The following is an 18,326-nucleotide window of genomic DNA, read 5'->3' as shown; positions in this document are numbered from 1 at the left end:
TGGCACTTTAATTTGTAGGTTTATAGCTCTCATGTTCACATATTGTTTGTTTATCCTCTCTAGAATGATGAGATTGAACCATCAGATTTCACCTTTGACATTTTCTACGCGCTCACACAGAAGATCTGCCCTCGCACAGACATAGAGGAACTTTTCAAGAACATGTGAGTGTCCTTTTTTTTTATGTCTAACGTTTACTGATTTTATACCTCAAAATTAATAATAGAACATCCTCCAAATAACTTAACAGTAGCTCCCCCTGCATTGTATTCTACCTGTGTTACCCTGTGCATAAACAGAACAATTATATCCACTGTTAATATTCCCAAAGTGTGAGCTGCCGCATCTTGTTGGAAATAATCAGGACAAATATCTCTGCGCCTGCTGCACTAACCTGCTTCCACAGTTCAACATTAATTACCAGTGATGATTAACACGTTATTACTAAAAATGTAACATTTAAGTACCTTTTTTTTTTTAAAGACTGCTTTCTAATTTAAACTGACTGATTGTGTGAATCACTGTGAGTGACTATTTTAAGAAGCATAACATTTTGTGTTTTTTTTTTTTTTCTAATTAATTCCTTTGCAGCAATGGGAACAAAACTGATTATTTAACTGTAGACCAGTTAGTCAGCTTTCTGAATGAAGTAAGCTCTTTATCATTCATTAACTTCTGTGTGTTTTGCTTGCCTGTGCCCCCCTCCCCTCCTCCATGCAGCTGCCCTGCCTCACCCCCCTCCTGCCCCCTTGTTCTGCTCTGGGTAGAAGTTGCCCTCCAGCCCAAACTGGACATCAGCTGACCCTCATTAAAGCTACATTAATGAGACGGTCAAAATATTTCACTTCCAGTCAGCCTGCAAGGGCAACTTCAACCGTCCGTCCCCTGTTCTGCATTCCCGCCTCATCCCGTTCCCTGTGTCCTCCATACCTCGGCTTTGCCTACCCGTGTCTGATTGGTGTTGCCATGGTGATGGAAGGGTAGAGGTTTCCATCCTGTTGCTTCCTGCTCGGCTCATCTTGCTTCCTGCTGTCTGTTTTCTGCGGCCGTGCTCCACTGTGTGGTTGATTACCTGCTTAGTCCCTCCGCTGTGCAGTTGCATGCGTGCTGCTTCATCTTGTTCTAGACCCGCCAGTGGAGCTTTGTTTAGATTCCCACCTGGCTTCATGACATTGCAATGATGTTTTGGTGCTGTTGTTCTGTTAAAGTAAAGCTGCCTTGAACCAGCACGACTTCCTTGCTTTTAAGCAAACACTTAACCACAGCACCTCTTGGCGTGGCTCACAGTTTCTTGTGAACATTTTCTTTGTTACATCCTGTTCATACCTGAGTGCTCTCTATTCGAGCCCACAATGATGAAGCTATCAAAGAAATTGATTTACTTTATCAGTCCAAATAATGATTCATTTTTGATATGACTGTTGGTACCTTGTCCTGTGTTGCATCAAGTTGTTTCCCGTCCTGTGTGTCAGATCTTTGTGCTAGATCCAGTTTGTTTAGAAATAAGACTACACGTGTGGATCATTGTGTGTGCGTGTGTTGCTCCTCAGAACCAGCGTGACCCTAGGTTAAATGAGATCCTGTTCCCGTTCTACGACCCCAAGAGAGCCATGCAGATCATTGAGAAATATGAGAGAGATGAAGAATTAAAGAAGAAAGGTAAAGAGGCATGAAGGGAAACAGCAGGCAGAGATATTTTAGTCTGTGCTGCCACCTGCCTGTGTACCTGTGAAACTATAGTTTCAGTCAAGTCCACTGGTTTCAGTGATAAATATCTGCAATGGCTTACGATTTTAATTTGTGAATACAAATGAATACTCCCTCATTCCTTTTCCCCCAGGTCACATGTCCAGTGACGGGTTCTGCCGGTACCTGATGTCAGATGAAAATGCTCCAGTTTTCTTGGACCGGCTGGAGCTGTACCAGGAAATGGACCAGTCGCTGGCCCACTACTTCATCAGCTCCTCCCACAACACTTACCTGACAGGGCGACAGTTTGGAGGGAAGTCTTCAGTAGAGATGTACCGTCAGGTCCTGCTGTCTGGATGCAGGTTCGTGAGTGTGTTATGGTCGAAGATGGTACACGTAAAAGGTGTAAACACAGATTATACAAACAACGTAGCTAAATTAAATCTGTTCTCAGTTTTACATATATATTCAATTAAATCATCTGTGTGATTTCTATCCTGTCAGATGTGTGGAGCTGGACTGCTGGGATGGGAAAGGAGATGACCAGGAGCCCATTATCACTCATGGCAAGGCCATGTGCACAGACATCCTGTTCAAGGTGAACACACACACACAGAGCAGGATAGTATCACAACAGTTTCAAGAGTCTTCTTCTGGCTGATTCAGTATTATTGCATGTGGTCTGTCTGCCCCCTTGTGTTGCAACTACAATACTGCATATACTGTGGCTTCTTCCCCTTTTGCTTCTCATGTAACTCTTCATCATGCTTCATCTTTTTCTCTCATTTTTCTTCCTCCTCTTCCATCAGGATGTTATCCAAGCTATCAAGGAGACAGCATTCGTCACTTCAGAGTACCCTGTTATTTTGTCCTTTGAAAACCATTGCAGGTATGTGTACAGTCAGTAATAAGCAGGGGTGGTAATGTATAAATGATTTTCCTATTAGGTTTTTATTAACACATGTTCCCAATGCATTTCGTATGTGTATGTATCACCAGTAAACCACAACAGTACAAGATGGCCAAGTATTGTGAGGAGATCTTTGGTGAATTACTCCTCAAACAACCTCTGGAAAACTACCCGGTAAACAGTCTTTCTGAATCAGTCTGTCTTTATTGCATTTAGATAACCGTCTATATCTAAATGTATGATTATGTTCTCTTTGGCAGATTGAATCTGCGCGCCCGTTACCCTCCCCAAATGACCTGAAACGCAAAATCCTCATCAAAAACAAACGCTTGAAACCTGAAGTTGAACAGAGTACGTACACAACTGTTGATTTGTTGAATCTGTTTGTTATACGATTTGTGTGTTTAACGTGTGTGTGTGTGTGTGTGTGTGTGTGTCATACAGAACAGCTCGAGGCCTTCAAGAAACGCATAGAGGCAGGAGAGACCAACACGCCTGCTATCATTTTGGGAGAGGAGAATGAAGACGACGTAGAGAACGGTGAGCTTTATGCCGACATGTACACAACATGACATCATACCAGAGATCTTTTAAACAGCTGTGTTTGGAGGCAAAATTAACACATCATGATGAAAAGCTTTTAATTTGATTTCATAAAGATCACGATCAATGTTTTATGAGCAAGGCATTTTCAACAAGACCGAATGCATTAAGTAATTTCATGTTTGGAGAACCTGTGTGCTCAAAATGAATTTCTATGTATTTTTTGTGTTTGTGTCTGCAGGAGAAAAAGATGCTGAGGATAAGGATTTGAATTCAGAGGCTCCCAGTTTGTCAGAGGCAACCAGTGAGAAAGAGGCCAACAGTGTTTCCCAGAGTAACGCTGTCAGCTCGAGGAAAGAAGAAGAGCGCAGCAACAGTATCAAGAAGGTAAGTTGTCTTAAATGTCTTCCTAAAATCAATCCATAAAATTATTACTATAAAGTAACTTTTCGTGGATATTGAGAGGGAACGTCTGTGTTTCCAGGTGCCTGATGATGAAGTGACAGAGATGTCTGAAGTCACAGAAGCAACAGACGCCACAGACATCTCAGAAGCATCTGACCAAGAAAATAACAAGAAGGTGCATGACTGCCACTACATGTTTTTTCTCTTACTTACACGGTCACAGTCTGGGTTTAATGCATTAGATTAATCCAGTTTTAAGTGTGCGTGAAACATTTGTGTATGTTTGTTTCTGTCCTGTGCAGGGAGTCGAGGAGGCGGAAGACTCTGAAGAGGCTCTGATAGCTCAGTACACCTACGAAGGAGCCACCACTAACATCCACCCGTATCTCTCAGCCATGGTCAACTACGCACAGCCTGTCAAGTTCCAGAGTTTCGATGTGGCGGAGGGTGAGCTCTGACTTCTCCTTATGTGTGTTTTCTGCAAGTTTAACAAGATAATTTAACAACAAAATTTCGAATTATTTTTTCTGTTTTTTCAGAAAGGAACATTCACCACAACATGTCATCTTTTAATGAGTCTGTCGGTCTGGGCTATCTAAAGACCAATGCCATCGAGTTTGTCAAGTATCCTTTGAGCTCATTGCAATTCTGTTCTTTGGATAAATCAAGCATAGTTCTAAGACATGGGAGCAAAAATCTATGTAATCAGAAGTGTTCAGGTTGAGTAGTATAGTACCTATTTACTCACTATTCTGTAAATCTAGGTGACTGAAATTTAAGGCATCCATGCTACTTCTTTTGGCCACTTGGGGTCAGTGGAAACAAATTGTGACAACACAATTTATGTTGATATGGTTAACAAAGCAACAGAGTTAACAACAAGTATGTTAACTATGTTCTCCAGCCATTTTTAACTGTCTTTGGTGCTGAGCAGATAGTGTACAGTCTGTTTTTAAGAGTTTCTTCACTGACGCGAGACATCGTCTCATTACGATGAGACAGCCCTTTCACATTTTTACTGATAAATTGTCAAAGTATTAATTACAGATGCTGAAATAAACGAGGGGAACGCCTTGGCTGATTTTATTATGATCAACACTACTGGGATTTCCATGACCCTTCAGTAGAGTTCCACACATAAATCTCACATAAACTCTGAGATTTAACTTCATAGATTGAGGTAACCTAAATAAGAGCTGAATGGCAGGTCAGAGCTGATGTTTTTCAGCCATATTTGTTTCCGCTCTGCTGTCGGAAAAAAACTAGAGGCCTCCAGAGGCCAGTGTGCCTTTGGACTGTGTAACTTGGCGTGACACACACACATACACTTTGCCTCTCTCTATCTCCATTGGGATTGCTTGACCCAAGCTGTTCAACTAAATATAGTCCTGCAGTCTGTTTGACGCACACGAGCACTCAAATTCATATCCACATATGTGCTGGATCACACATGCTGTGCTGGAACACACATGCTCTTTCTTTTAAAAAAAAAGAAATAAAAAAATCCTGAACGTCAGTGCAGCTACAACAAGCGTCAGATGAGCCGTATCTACCCCAAAGGGGGCCGTGTGGACTCCAGTAATTACATGCCTCAGATCTTCTGGAACGCAGGCTGCCAGATGGTCTCACTCAACTTCCAGACCCCAGGTACCACAGCACACAACATGGGACCTCTGACCTCACACATACACATATCAAGTACTCCACATACAATAGATACATACTCAAGAACACATGCAAAACTAAGCACTCAGTCAGTGGTTTGATCTGATGACCATAGACGGTGAACTCCTCACCTCAGATGGCTTTGAATCTTCTGCATGTCTGTCTGACTGAACCTGGACCCACATATCAAAAACCTTCACTCACCCAACCAGCGTACACACATCCAAATATACACATGCCAAGAATAAAAGGAATAAGACTGACCCTTTAACTTATTGAACATCCAGTTTGGATTAAAAAATGCAGTACAGATTGCTTTGATTTTACGGGTCAAGGTTTTCAGATATCTGCACTTTGTGTGTCACCACTCCGGCACAATGAGGTAAACTTCATCTGCGTTGCTCAAAGCCTTTTAAAAAATTCCATTTCAAAAATGCTCAACAGCGACATATCATTCCACAATGTCCCAGCGTATTCGAGTATTTCAATATTTTCAAACTATATACATCAAGATCTGTCTTTAAAGTCTTCAGTCTACAGAAAAGTGTTGCATGTCACTTTGCAGCATCAGGTTGTCCTACTCCACTCAACCACCTTTTCTGTTACACACAAACAAACAAACACACACACACACACACACATGTATTAATAAACTGTCGCTGCCATACACACACACACACCTATGCAGTGAGCGATGCCTGTTGGAAAACAGCTGCTGCCCCATGGCCAGAGGCGAAAGGGCTCGGACCATATGGCCTGCTGGGAGCAGAGCATGTGCAAGGCTGGAGGTGGAGCTACGGTGATGTGAGGATAAAATGGTTAGAGGGAAGAGAGATGTCAGGGGAAACTTAAAAAGTCAGAGAGAAAAAAGCTCCACACAAACAGATGCAAAGCAACTGAATTGTTTAAGATTTGATGTTTGTGAGTAATGTGAGAACCCAATAGAGAAGCTATCTGATATCTGTGCTTCAGTCCCTAAACACCTCTTCTTATTCCCTCTCTCAGATCTGGCCATGCAGTTGAACCAGGGGAAGTTTGAGTACAACGGCTCCTGCGGGTGAGAAAAGCTTCTCACTCCTGTCTTTAACTCGTTCTCATCAGTCCCATTGCTCCCTTCGCCGCCCTCTCTGATGCTCATCAATTAAAGCATGTCACATCTCATTAGTGGTTGCCAGCAGCGACCGTAGCTACTGTCTGCCCTGAGAGCCGAGGAGTGCTTTGGGGAAGTGAGCTCATCTTCACTTGCCTCTGAGGCTCTCTGCAGTCATCCATCTCTTCCCGTCTCCATCCCTCGACTCTAATACTGTCCCTGAGGGCAGAGATTTTACTGCTAATACTCGGAATCTCATATGTGGGAAGATCAGGGCTTTTGCAGACACCCGTCATTACTAATGCCTCATCATTACTAATGCCACACACCCCCACACGCAAAGCCTTAGCACGTTCTTATTCCCGATAGCTTAATTGAAACTAAAAATATCTTAAAAAACATACAAATTTTATTCATGAAATTTTTCAGATTTCACATGATTTTTCACACTGATTTTCCCGTCAGTGTATTTCCCTCATAGTTGTCTGTGTGTTTGTGTGTGTGTGTGTTTTTTTTAGGTACCTGCTGAAGCCCGACTTCATGCGGCGATCAGACAGGATGTTTGACCCTTTCTCAGAGACACCGGTGGATGGCGTCATCGCTGCAACCTGCAGCGTACAGGTCAGGTTATCTGACACTTCTGTCTGCTGGAGAATCATTAAATCCTACGAATAGGAACATCGTTTAGCATAAACTATGATCCATGAATGGTAAATAAACGGATTCATATTTATACAAGGGATAGTTAGTCAACCCTGGTGTGTGTTATGCTGCAGGGAGCCAGTTAGATGTTTCTTTATTCTTCATTTTACTTTATATGTAAACTGTAAACAATGCTTTTGTTAGTATTACTCATATCTTTACTTCAGTTTTAGGTACTTGATGCACATGTGGGATGGTACCTCATACCCACTGCATCAGGTCCAATCATAGTGAATAATTCTCTTTTTAAATATTATTCCTGTAAAACCTTTAAAGTATTAAAGTATTTCTAATGATGTCCCACTTTTTACTTTAGGTGTTCTCTGGTCAGTTCCTGTCAGATAAGAAAATTGGCACATACGTTGAGGTGGACATGTATGGGCTTCCGACAGACACCATCCGGAAGGAGTTCCGCACACGTATGGTGATGAACAATGGACTGAACCCAGCCTACAACGAGGAGCCCTTCGTCTTCAGAAAGGTAGCGAGAAGGGGAGGAATAGGGGTTGGTGGGTGAAGTGGAAATCTGCTGCACACTTTCAAATGCGTTCTGCAAGCTGTGAGGTTTGAACGGTCGAAGGAAGGGGGAAATAAAAGGGGAACAGCCATAGGCTGGGTGGAAAGAAAGGTCTCAGTGACGAAGCTATCCGTTCAGAGTAAGGGAGGTAAGGATAGATAATAAAGGAAACAAGACATGTAAGGTGGTAGTACTAGTAAAGAAGAATAGAATGGTTAGAAATATGGAAAAGACTTTGATAAAGAGTAAGAAATCATGATTTGGGTTACTCTTGAAAAAAAGGAAAGTGATGTGTTCACTTTCCACTATAGTATCACAATAGTGAGGCAAGAGGAAGAAGAACAAGGCATTCGGTTCACAGAGAGGAAGAAAGCAAAAAACATAAAGGCAGCAAGGAGAAAGGAACACCATAAACAAACAAAAACAATTAGTGATGAAGAGGGGAAAAAGGAGAATGAAGGAGAGAGAAACGTGTGTGTGTGTTTGTGTGTAATAGTGCTGCTCTCAGCAGAATGAGGAGTCTCTCAGCCATGACTGTGACTCCAGCTTCCTAACACACACCATCAATCACAGCCTGCCGCAGTGCTGCTCTGCTCACATACACACACACAAACTTACAGAGTGCTATCAAAGAGGGGCATCACAGGCAGAGCTGCTGGCAAGACTCGTTTCTCACACACACACACACACACACACAGACACATGTGCTGCCACACCTTTTGCGTGCATTTATACACAGTGCTGTCAAGATGACTCAGAGCGAACAATACACACCGGCAGCACTCGCATACAGTACATCAGCGTAAGCAGACACACACTCACACACACACACAGGCGCTTCCACCCATTCATCTAAAGTGAGTATTCTTCAGTCTTATCTCTTACCTTCCCCTTCGTCTAGGTATTAATCATCCTCCTCTCTCCGTTCACTTATCTCCACACACAAGGCTAGTTACGGCTCTTGCTGCCTCTTTTTTTTTCCACACCTCATCCACAGACACAAGTTTAATACACACACATGAACATACAAATATATATATACACATACACAAGATATAGTCCACTCCCTGTAGGCGTACTAGCTGTGGAGATGGCCTTGTCAGTAGTAAGATATGCTGTGTGTTGCTGCTATCATGCCTTTTTCCTGTATCACACTGTGACCATCCCCTGATAGTGTCCCCTGCAGGTTCATCCTTGACCTTCCTCCCTTAATGATGCTGTTTCTGCTTTAACTTAAAAAAAACAACATTTTACTGCAATGGCTGCAACGTAGTTCATCATTTACCAGAATAAGTTAAGTGAACAGTTCCACTGAGCTAATGACCAACTCCTGACTTTGTTTTTTCTCCCTTTCACTTTTTGTCCTCACACCCTCTTTGCTTTGCTTCCCCTGTTCCTCAACCTCCTTCTCCCTCCCATCCTCTATTTCTCTTCATCCCTCCCACCTTAGGTGATATTACCGGATCTGGCAGTACTGCGCATCGCCGTCTACGACGACAACAACAAGCTGATTGGTCAACGCATCCTGCCTCTGGACGGCCTGCAGGCTGGCTACCGTCACATCTCGCTGAGGAACGAGGGCAACAAGCCCTTGTCGTTGCCCACCATCTTCTGCCAAATCATCCTCAAGACCTACGTGCCCGACGGCTTTGGAGGTGAGAGGAACACACACACATACAAGCTTTATGTAAATTTTTTCATGCTCTTCATGAATTACAAGTTTGTTTCATAGTGACACACTTTGTTTTACTGCTCAGTTTATACACAGCTGATAATAAAGTTGTTTCTGTAGCCTGTGGGGAGGAGAGGGAAAAAAAGGAACTCTCACCCGCTCACTTACTCTCTGCCTTGGGTTGGTTTGAACATTCAGAGTAATGGCATGGCGCAAATGATGATGACAGTGAATCTGCAGTAATAGACAGTTTAAAACAGGCAGAAGCATACAAATGAGCAGGACAATTGGAGATGTCATTAAATAAAGCCAAGGGGCTTGCACAGAGGAACCATTACTGTAACCATTAGCTTTATTCTCTAAGATCTGCTGCCAGAATCACTTCCTACCAGAAAACACAGCACTGTACTCGGAGCACAAAATAAAGTCCTGTCCTTATTTAAACAAGATCCTACCCCAGTCTGCACTCATATACTCTACGTCTGCATAATGAGGCAGCAATTAATCATGCAAGAGAAGGAGAGCTTTTGTGATAGTTCTGTAGATTCATGTGAGCAGAAATAGATTAAATCTACACACTCTGTCACACTCTGTTTACTCTCTTTCTTCTTGCTAAATAACATTTTGGTTATTATAGTCAAAAGAAATATTGTGTTAACCATTTCAGAGGTGTGAATTCTCCCAGATTTCCACGTTTTCTTTTAAATTATTAACTCTTATTTTGCTAAGTTTGGAGTCTCATAAGAGATATTTTTTATACCTTTGGCAAACACAAGATTTATCAATGAATCTTCTCTTTCGCTAATATATTAACAAGTCGTTTATGTTCCAGCAATCGTGGATGCCCTGTCAGACCCAAAGAAGTTCTTGACCATTGCAGAAAAGAGAGCTGATCAGATGAAGGCGTTGGGGATTGACACGGTACACATGACAACAAACACACATCTGAAGCTTCTTTTTTACTTAATAGAAACTCTGAGGTTCATATTGATTTTAAGAATTGCAGCTTATCTAATTCACTCTATGAAAACACTAATATTAATGAATCGTTTGCCTCCTGTAGAATGACATAGCAGACGTTCCCAGTGGAAGCTCAAAGAACGACAAGAAGGGAAAGGGGAGAGACACGGTGAAGGCCAGTGTGACACCGCAGGCCAGCTCAGACATGGCCCAGACCTCCAACTCCGCCCAAAATAACACCGCAGAAACCAAGAAGGGTACATATACACAGACTTAAAATATACACATTATAAGGACAAACATTTATATAATGTGGAGGGAATGAATCCTCACTTTGCTCTGCTGTTACAGATACTGCACTCGTGCCTATTGTCAGCATCGACGACTTAAAACAAATGAAGGTTGGTAATTTATTACTCTCAGCACAACAACAGCTCCTACAGCTCAGTCGGTAAGGCAAAATGAATATGGAAGAATATGTAAAAAGTAATAATGTAAAGTAAGTTCAAAAGGTATTATATAAGTAATAAGAATGTTAAATGTTTTTATCATGTGCATAATGTAAATTTAACACTTATTTATAAAGCATGTGAGTTTTTTTACTAAACGATATACTAGTGTAAAGAAAGTGTACAACAAAGGTCATGTCCACGTTCTGTTTTTCTGCACTCTGCCCCTGAAAATGTGTTCTGATGTAGATAATGAATAAATATTTTTCAGTGTGATCACAGACTGTAAACAGGATGTGAGAGTAACGCTGCAGTTTGTAGACTAATAGTGGGTTATTGTTCTAAATATAGAAAATTGTTTCTACTCTGAACAAAACATGCTTTAATTTGTCTGTCAGTGAACGGTAAACAGAGTGAACATGTGATGGAAGTGGGATGTGACCATATTTTAATACTACACTTTACACACTACAGAATTAATATTAAAAAATAATAACATCACAACAGCTAAAGAGTAGTAATTACAATCACCTAATACTGCAGTATTTCTTAGAGCCTTCAACTTTTTGCACTAGAAAACAAAATGGTGTGTAATTATTTTGTAAATGCTCTAATCAACCTTTTGTACCAATAATGATCTCATAATTATCTCGTAAAATATGTCAGACATAACCACTGTACCCAGCTATTATGCTGCCACAGTCTGGTATGTTTAAATGCTGTTTTTAATATGACAAGATAAATATACACACTTCTCTCCTGCTGCAGACGTACCTTAAACTGGTTAAAAAGCAGCAGAAGGAGCTCAGCGCTTTAAAGAAGAAACACTCAAAGGTGGGTGATTGTTTTAGTGCCGACCTGTCTGTTGGTAATGCAAAGAAGCTGCTGCTTATTCTGGACAGTCATTCATGCTCAGAGGGACAGAAACACAGCGAGGGGGGCGCCTCCACCTTTCATCTTCCACTGACCACTGCTTCACTGTATTCACCAGCGTGTGCACACACACATACACACACAATCTGCCCATTACAAACACACATAAATGCAGCCACATAATTAATGTTTTGTAAGAAATTAGACTTGCTAAAGTTGCTTTTCCTTTGACCAGCTCACCATAGAGATCATAGTGGGTGCTGGCTCATTCATAGTGGCTGATTAATTATCACAGTATTGCATTACATGTATAATCGTACCATCCAGACCCATTTGTTGACTGAATAAAGAGGACTGCTGGCTCATTACTAGATGTGCACAACAACAATAACAACATTCAAATTACAGTTATGCATCATAGCTGTCTGCTCTGCGATGATTTCAGAATCTCGTTTAGGTTTAATATCTGCTCATAGAGAAGGTTGACACATTTAAAACTGCACTTCCAAAGTACTTAAGTCATTTCCTATTTCAACAGGATCAAAATACAATGCAGAAGGCCCACTGCACCCAGGTGGACAAGATGGTGTCTCAGCATGACAAGGAGAAGACAACCCTGGAGAAACTACTAGAGAAGGCCATCAAGAAGCGAGGGTAAGTGGGGAGAAACAAAAATGTTAAACATGACGTTAATCAGTTCTTTACAAAGTGATCAGATCAGATTTGTATGTTCAGACATCACCAAATTATCTGTATTGGTTGCTGTGGCAACGACGTAGGCGCCAATAATTACATACGCGGGTGAGACAGCTTTCCAAGCACAAGCAGCTTTGTCTGTACTGAAGTCTTCCCCGAAAACACCAGCAGACAGTTTATTTTAGAGCCTGTCCACAGACTGCTCAGCCGCCGCTGTTGTGTGTCACAATTGGAGCGACTCAAAAGACTTAAAGATTTAGACACGAGTGGCCAGAGCGTCCGTACTGCAACGCATCTGTAGAAATCTGATTTAATCAAATTTCAAGCCACCTCCGAATGCAGCTTGGGTCCAGTTCCAATTTTAAATTAGTGCGGATAGTATGCCAAAAAAGTGATTTGGGCTGGCAGTCTGAACAAGGCGTTTGTCAGATAAAATGTATTTTTAAGGACATGACTTCCACACAAGTTTTTTGGAAAACTGAAAGGGACTTACATCTGTGATCTATAAGATCTAAAAACATGAGCCATTTGATGGATGTCCTTTCTTTAAGATGAAAGCAGTCACACGGCCTTAAACTTAAACCCTTATGCACATTTGTTCCTTCACAGGGAAAACAACTGCCAAGAGCTGAAGAAAGAGACAGAGGATAAGATCCAATCGCTTGTTGCTGATCACAAAGTCAAGGTAACACAAAAACTCTCCCCAAAACCAGCAACCTTTCCACAAAGCTATTAGCTGTGAGGATGAAGTGCCTCAGCTGTGGATAATTGACTGAGGTGTATACCTGTGACGTGTGTGTGTGTATGTGTGTCTGTGTGTGTGTGTAGGTAAAGGACATCACAGCACAGCACACGAAAGAGTGGTCAGAGCTGATCAGTAGTCACAGCAGTGAGGAGCAGGAGATAAAGGACGGCCACGTCACACAGCAGTGTGAACACCTCAAGAAACTCCTGGCCACTGTCCAGGAACAGCAGATCATGCAGCTCAAACTCATCCATGAACGGTGAGAGGCTAAACACACACATCCTTACGCACATATACATATAGATGCATATGTATACATGTATCTGAATTGCTAAACTGAAGCCCCAGTTGCCTAACCAAGTATTACTCTTGTGGTTAAAATTTCCCGACGTTTCATGTGGCTTCTTTCCCACAATTTTAGGCAGAGCAAAGAGATGCGTGCCAACCAGGCCAAGATGTCTATGGAAAACAGTAAAGCCATCAGCCAGGACAAGACCATAAAAAACAAGGCAGAGAGAGAGAGGTGGGTGACACACATATACTGTATCCATCTATCATGTCAATCATTCAGCACTAAGTTGACTTGACTGTCAAATTGTGTTGCAATTGCTTTGTGCCACTCACTGCTCTCTTTGTGCTGCTCAGGAGAGTGCGGGAGTTGAACAGCAGCAACACCAAGAAGTTCTTGGATGAGAGGAAGAGGGTGGGTTGTTTACAATTTACTTTTTTTTTATATATTTAGCTGAAAAATATAGCAGGGACTCTCTCACTTGAACACGTCGTGCTGATGTGTTAATACAATACAAATGTTTGGAAGTCTATTGCTTTAATGTACTTTTACACTACAAATACAAGGAATCATCCCACTTTAAAGACAAATGTATTGCTCGTGTAGAAGAAAAGCAGACAGAATATGACTGCATTGTTAACAACAGTAATCTAAGTGTGAGTGATTATAGTAAGACCTCTCACCCAATGTGTGTGGAGATCATTAGGACAAATACAATACGAGAAAAGAATATTTAATAATCATTTTCTACATCAAACTAGATTATTCTTAAGAAACTCTGTTGGATTGATGATTTTCATTTCACTCTTAGTCAGAGACTGAGTGTTCATTTGGTAAACGTTTATTTAGTATTAAACAGTAACTTAAAGGTCATAATATAGTATGTCTTTGTTCCTGGTGTGTCTGCAGCTGGCCATGAAGCATCAGAAGGAGATGGAGCAGCTAGAGAAAAAACAGAGAGAACAGTTGGAGAAACTGGAGAAGTTCAATGAGCAGGTACAACACTAAAGGAAAAAGAACTTGACTGCTTATATTCTCTTTAGAAGAAAAGACTAAAGATCACTGACATGCCTGAAATCTAACTGACTGCTGTTCTCCACCTCAACTGAAGAAATGTCCAACCACAACATTTATTAGAAACACTTCCCGCGTAAACCAGAACATCTCTCAGTTTACAGTCCTCTGTCCTCCGCTGGCTTTTTAAGTGTAAATGAAACTCCAGACTGGGGACTGGAGCGGTCCTCTGGCTGATTTCTCTCCTAGATAATGGCTGCAGGTTGTATCATTTGTGCTGTAAACTGTAATTAGTTTGGCAGGAAGTGTTCCACATAGCTGGCATCAGGATTGCCACGAGGGACTCTAAAGACAAACAGCAAAGCTGGTCACAAAGAATAAACACACAGTCCATATTGAGAGAAAAAAAAAACCCTCAACTCTCTTGTGACGACTTACTGAAGTGTTACCTCAGTGTGACTCTGACCTACATGTGTACATATCCATTATCCATTTTATTTTGCCATCTGCCAAACGTCTTACATGTATGCACATTACAGTATTCATTGGTTTTTAATATAATTTGCTTCTTCCGGCACAGCTTTTGAAATCACACCATGCAAACAAACAGGTTCAAGGTAGGCATCTCCATCTCACTCAACTCTAGCTCCCTGTCCTTGTTTCCTTCCATCTCCTTCCCTTCTACCCCTCAATCATGTTACTCATTTATTGACGGCGCAGTTTTCCCCTGAGCCTATTAAAATCTTCATTTAAATGACTACTATAATGAGCACCGTTGAGGTGAATCACCGCTGAGTAAAGCAGGGGAATAGTACACGACAGGCAGATTGCAAGATTAAAAAGAAAAAAAGAAAGAAAGCGATTCATTTTTCTTTGTGTTGTGAAATCTCATTCCTACATTTGTAGTCTGCAGCTCTCGGGGTGTCAGCAGTGCCAACTAGCAGCTTGAGTCATTTATCACCATGACTCACCAGCTATTACTAAGCATAAAAAAAGCCAGCTCCCAACCTGCTCCACTGTGCTTTCACTCCAGCTCATAATCATTTGCTTTCATAGTATGTGACAGTGTCTCACTGCAGACATTTTGTGGCAACCATTCCACGTCACTCCTGCTAAGCATATGGTTCATATTACCTGCAAGGAAATGCACTCGACAGAAGGGAGTATTGTTACAGACTTGTCTCTTTAAGATCAGGATCACAACTTGCACATGTTTGTCTTATAACAAAAGACAAAATGTTGAAGCTCTGCATGTGTGAGGTTTCTTTTCTGCATCTGTGTGTTTGTCTAACTGCTTTTCTGTCTCCTCGAAGGCCAAGGACATGCAGCAGATGGTGAAGTTGGAGGAGGAGATGGACCGCAGACCTGCCACGGTGGTGTGAGCAACTGAGACCAAGACACAAGCACGCACGCACGCACACACACACACACACACACAAACATATACTCACACACGCAGGTGCAGAAACACTCCACCGTGGATAGCCATCTACAGAGACATTAACCCGGCTTACACCACCGTCTCTGTACTTTTCTGTCATGCTCACACACAGACACAGTAGCCCCCCCATCTCTAACTTTATACCACTGAGCCTCTGGCACTTTTCACTGTCCGTAACTCACTTCAACATGAGAAGAAATGTTACGTCTGAGATGACACATCCCCTCCTCCGCTGTATGTAGATCTAAACTTTCACCTTTAGTGTTCTCTGCGTCCTATGGGCAACAAAAGCTGCAGCTATTGGTGGAAACACACACAAACAAACACGCGCACAAACACTCACAGGAAGTGGACATCCGCTCCACTTTTTGACTTATTTGTTTGTTTGTTTTTATTACTACCCGATTAACTGCTCCAGAAACAGCATGGAAGAGGGGAGAAGAATATGTTTAAGATTTAATGTCAATTCAGCACAAATGAATAAACTTTGTGAAATACACTGTATGCTACACACCAGTCCAGTCCTGAGCACTTTGTATGTGATAGGCCATCATACCAGTGTGTTAAATGTAGCAGTGCACTACTGTAGGTTCTCTGTAGTTCAGTAAGAATGTATTTTTAAAAAAGAGGAAAAAGAAATCACTGTATGAAGGAGTGGCAAACCCCTGTGTCACCTGTTCCCACAATGCAACTTGTTTGACTTCACAGAGATGTACTCATGACTTTTCTTTTGTTGTTCAACAATGTTACAGCCTACTATAAAAAGGTAGAGTCAGAAGACTATGAAGGGATCATGATGGATTGATTGTTACAGCCGATTTCTCACTCAAATTGTCTTTTAGTTACAAGGAGACATCCAAGAGTTGGTGTAACTGCTGTGCTTCACTAGAAAAACATTTTTTATTTTCGAGTGAAATTGCTTGTGCTTCACAAGTTTACATCTGCAAAACTCAACATTTTTTACTCCTAATTTTGGGTTTAAAATCATGTATACTATGCAAAAACAAAAAAACAAAAGACAAAAAAACATGATTTTCTCAAAATCTAAGGTGTACAAAATACAAGAAATCAATCAGGGCGATAACAGCAACCAAAAAGGTAGACTACTGTACAGATAAGAATATTACAGTAATAGTGATCAAAGTGTTTCTTTAACATGGTGAAAGAATAGTTGCATCCCTACAAACCAAAGTAATGACAGAGTATGGACAACACCTAATTGAAAATGATGATGTAATAAAGGGGGCATGTACCAGTACGTAAAAGGCTAAGTAGGATTAAAATGGGCCTTTTTATTAATGAGTTTTGCACCTGAAACTCTTGTGAAAGTTGCCACATCTGTATAAACTGGTAACAAAATGAATCCATTCTTGGCAGCACATTAAGTCTGCTAGGATACTTTTTTGTTTTAATTGACCGGCCAATCACCATCAGACAAGAACGTTGGCAGACACAAGTCAGAGCCACTTCGTCTTGTCAGTTTTCCCGCTCATTAAGGCGTTGTTGAAAGTGAAGTGCTCCCTTAATAGCTTCTTGACTGCACGTTAGCAACCTCAGCTTGTAATCCTCATCATTTCCCTGCTGGTCTTTTTCAGATCAGCCTGAATAATTCACATTTGTAACAAAGCCTGTGACATGGCTGCCACACACACACACACACTTATCCACACCAGGGATTTCAGACAAGGCCTAAATGTGTCCCAAACCGGTTCCCTCTAAATGTTTATGGGACTACAGATGAGGAAGCACTATTGTCCACAGCCCTGGTGACACTGCTGGACAAAAAGGCCACTGCAGAGAATAAAATGTGACTTGAAAGTACTATTGATATGAAGTAATCCTGTGGGTACTGTAGTATTTGTGCACATGACATCATGCCAGGCATTCCTGTTGCATGGTGCACCACAAACAAAGACAAATGTCATAACGATGATATGAAAACACAGAAACATGGGGATGTGTTGGATTGTTTGAAGATTTTCTTTCTGTTGTTTTATTGTGCTGTAACACACGTAAAAGGGTAGACGGGATGGGGTTTTTTGTATATACTGGAATGTATGTAGTTTTAATTTACTTTTTGACCAATTTATCCTCTGTCATACAAGGGCTCAGAGGATAGAGGTTGGTCTGTTGGATGTTGGGGAAAGACATTTATCAACCACTGGGTTTTCTTGTTTGTTTCTTCTCATTTCTGTTCTCCAGTCTGCCCTTACTGCACCACACGACACAGTAAAAAGCTCTCACCACATATCTAGTGCAGAGATAAACAAGTAAAAAGTGCTTTTAAATTTTATTCCATCGCTTTCAAATGTGCCACTCAGTGTCTGTTAGGAAGTTAAAATTATTTTATGAATGATAAAATGCCAAATTAAGGGGTTATTTATATGAAGATATATATAAATAAAGGAATATATATATTATATATATTAGATATAATGTGTAGTTTAAGATTATTATGTTTGGTAGAGGCTTTTTTGCACTAGTTGAATGTTTTTGTTGTGTGATTACATGTAACCTTTGGCTCTCTAGTTTGTCAAGAAAAAAACAAAGAAGAAAAGAAGCAGATTATTTTTGCAGAGCAACGTCACGATTTGATTTCCTCGGTTTCTACTGTATCTCCTCCTTGTTTTCTATTTGAACTGTAGCTCGTTGACAAACCATTATGT

At 41.2% G+C, this 18,326-nt stretch overlaps 1 protein-coding gene across 4 annotated transcripts in view; it reads left to right on the top strand.

The window, feature by feature from the left end:
* The window catches only part of plcb4b (phospholipase C, beta 4b), a 64,358-nt gene extending 46,480 nt beyond the window's left edge, over nt 1-17,878 (top strand). For 3 of the 4 annotated variants that reach the window (XM_019268685.2, XM_019268684.2, XM_019268686.2), the window contains 30 exons: nt 64-164; nt 592-649; nt 1,551-1,659; nt 1,841-2,051; nt 2,194-2,287; nt 2,499-2,578; nt 2,689-2,773; nt 2,860-2,950; nt 3,044-3,139; nt 3,384-3,529; nt 3,627-3,722; nt 3,850-3,994; nt 4,087-4,171; nt 5,070-5,194; nt 6,218-6,269; nt 6,821-6,923; nt 7,321-7,485; nt 8,972-9,176; nt 10,026-10,114; nt 10,257-10,410; nt 10,505-10,554; nt 11,371-11,436; nt 12,014-12,129; nt 12,781-12,856; nt 13,000-13,175; nt 13,338-13,439; nt 13,562-13,619; nt 14,115-14,201; nt 14,800-14,836; nt 15,533-17,878. In XM_019268685.2, coding sequence (XP_019124230.1) covers nt 64-164; nt 592-649; nt 1,551-1,659; nt 1,841-2,051; nt 2,194-2,287; nt 2,499-2,578; nt 2,689-2,773; nt 2,860-2,950; nt 3,044-3,139; nt 3,384-3,529; nt 3,627-3,722; nt 3,850-3,994; nt 4,087-4,171; nt 5,070-5,194; nt 6,218-6,269; nt 6,821-6,923; nt 7,321-7,485; nt 8,972-9,176; nt 10,026-10,114; nt 10,257-10,410; nt 10,505-10,554; nt 11,371-11,436; nt 12,014-12,129; nt 12,781-12,856; nt 13,000-13,175; nt 13,338-13,439; nt 13,562-13,619; nt 14,115-14,201; nt 14,800-14,836; nt 15,533-15,609 — 3,135 coding nt within the window. In that variant the 3' untranslated portion in view covers nt 15,610-17,878. The remainder of the gene's footprint in view (nt 1-63; nt 165-591; nt 650-1,550; nt 1,660-1,840; nt 2,052-2,193; nt 2,288-2,498; nt 2,579-2,688; nt 2,774-2,859; nt 2,951-3,043; nt 3,140-3,383; nt 3,530-3,626; nt 3,723-3,849; nt 3,995-4,086; nt 4,172-5,069; nt 5,195-6,217; nt 6,270-6,820; nt 6,924-7,320; nt 7,486-8,971; nt 9,177-10,025; nt 10,115-10,256; nt 10,411-10,504; nt 10,555-11,370; nt 11,437-12,013; nt 12,130-12,780; nt 12,857-12,999; nt 13,176-13,337; nt 13,440-13,561; nt 13,620-14,114; nt 14,202-14,799; nt 14,837-15,532) is intronic. The other variant, XM_019268688.2, reaches the window with a different exon arrangement.
* The last annotated feature ends 448 nt before the right edge of the window (nt 17,879-18,326 follow it).

This window comes from Larimichthys crocea, chromosome XI, assembly GCF_000972845.2.
Source record: "Larimichthys crocea isolate SSNF chromosome XI, L_crocea_2.0, whole genome shotgun sequence".
Classification (NCBI taxonomy): Eukaryota; Metazoa; Chordata; class Actinopteri; family Sciaenidae; genus Larimichthys; species Larimichthys crocea.
The sequence above is the reverse complement of the archived record's forward strand: the minus strand, read 5'-3'. Positions and strand labels throughout refer to the sequence as shown.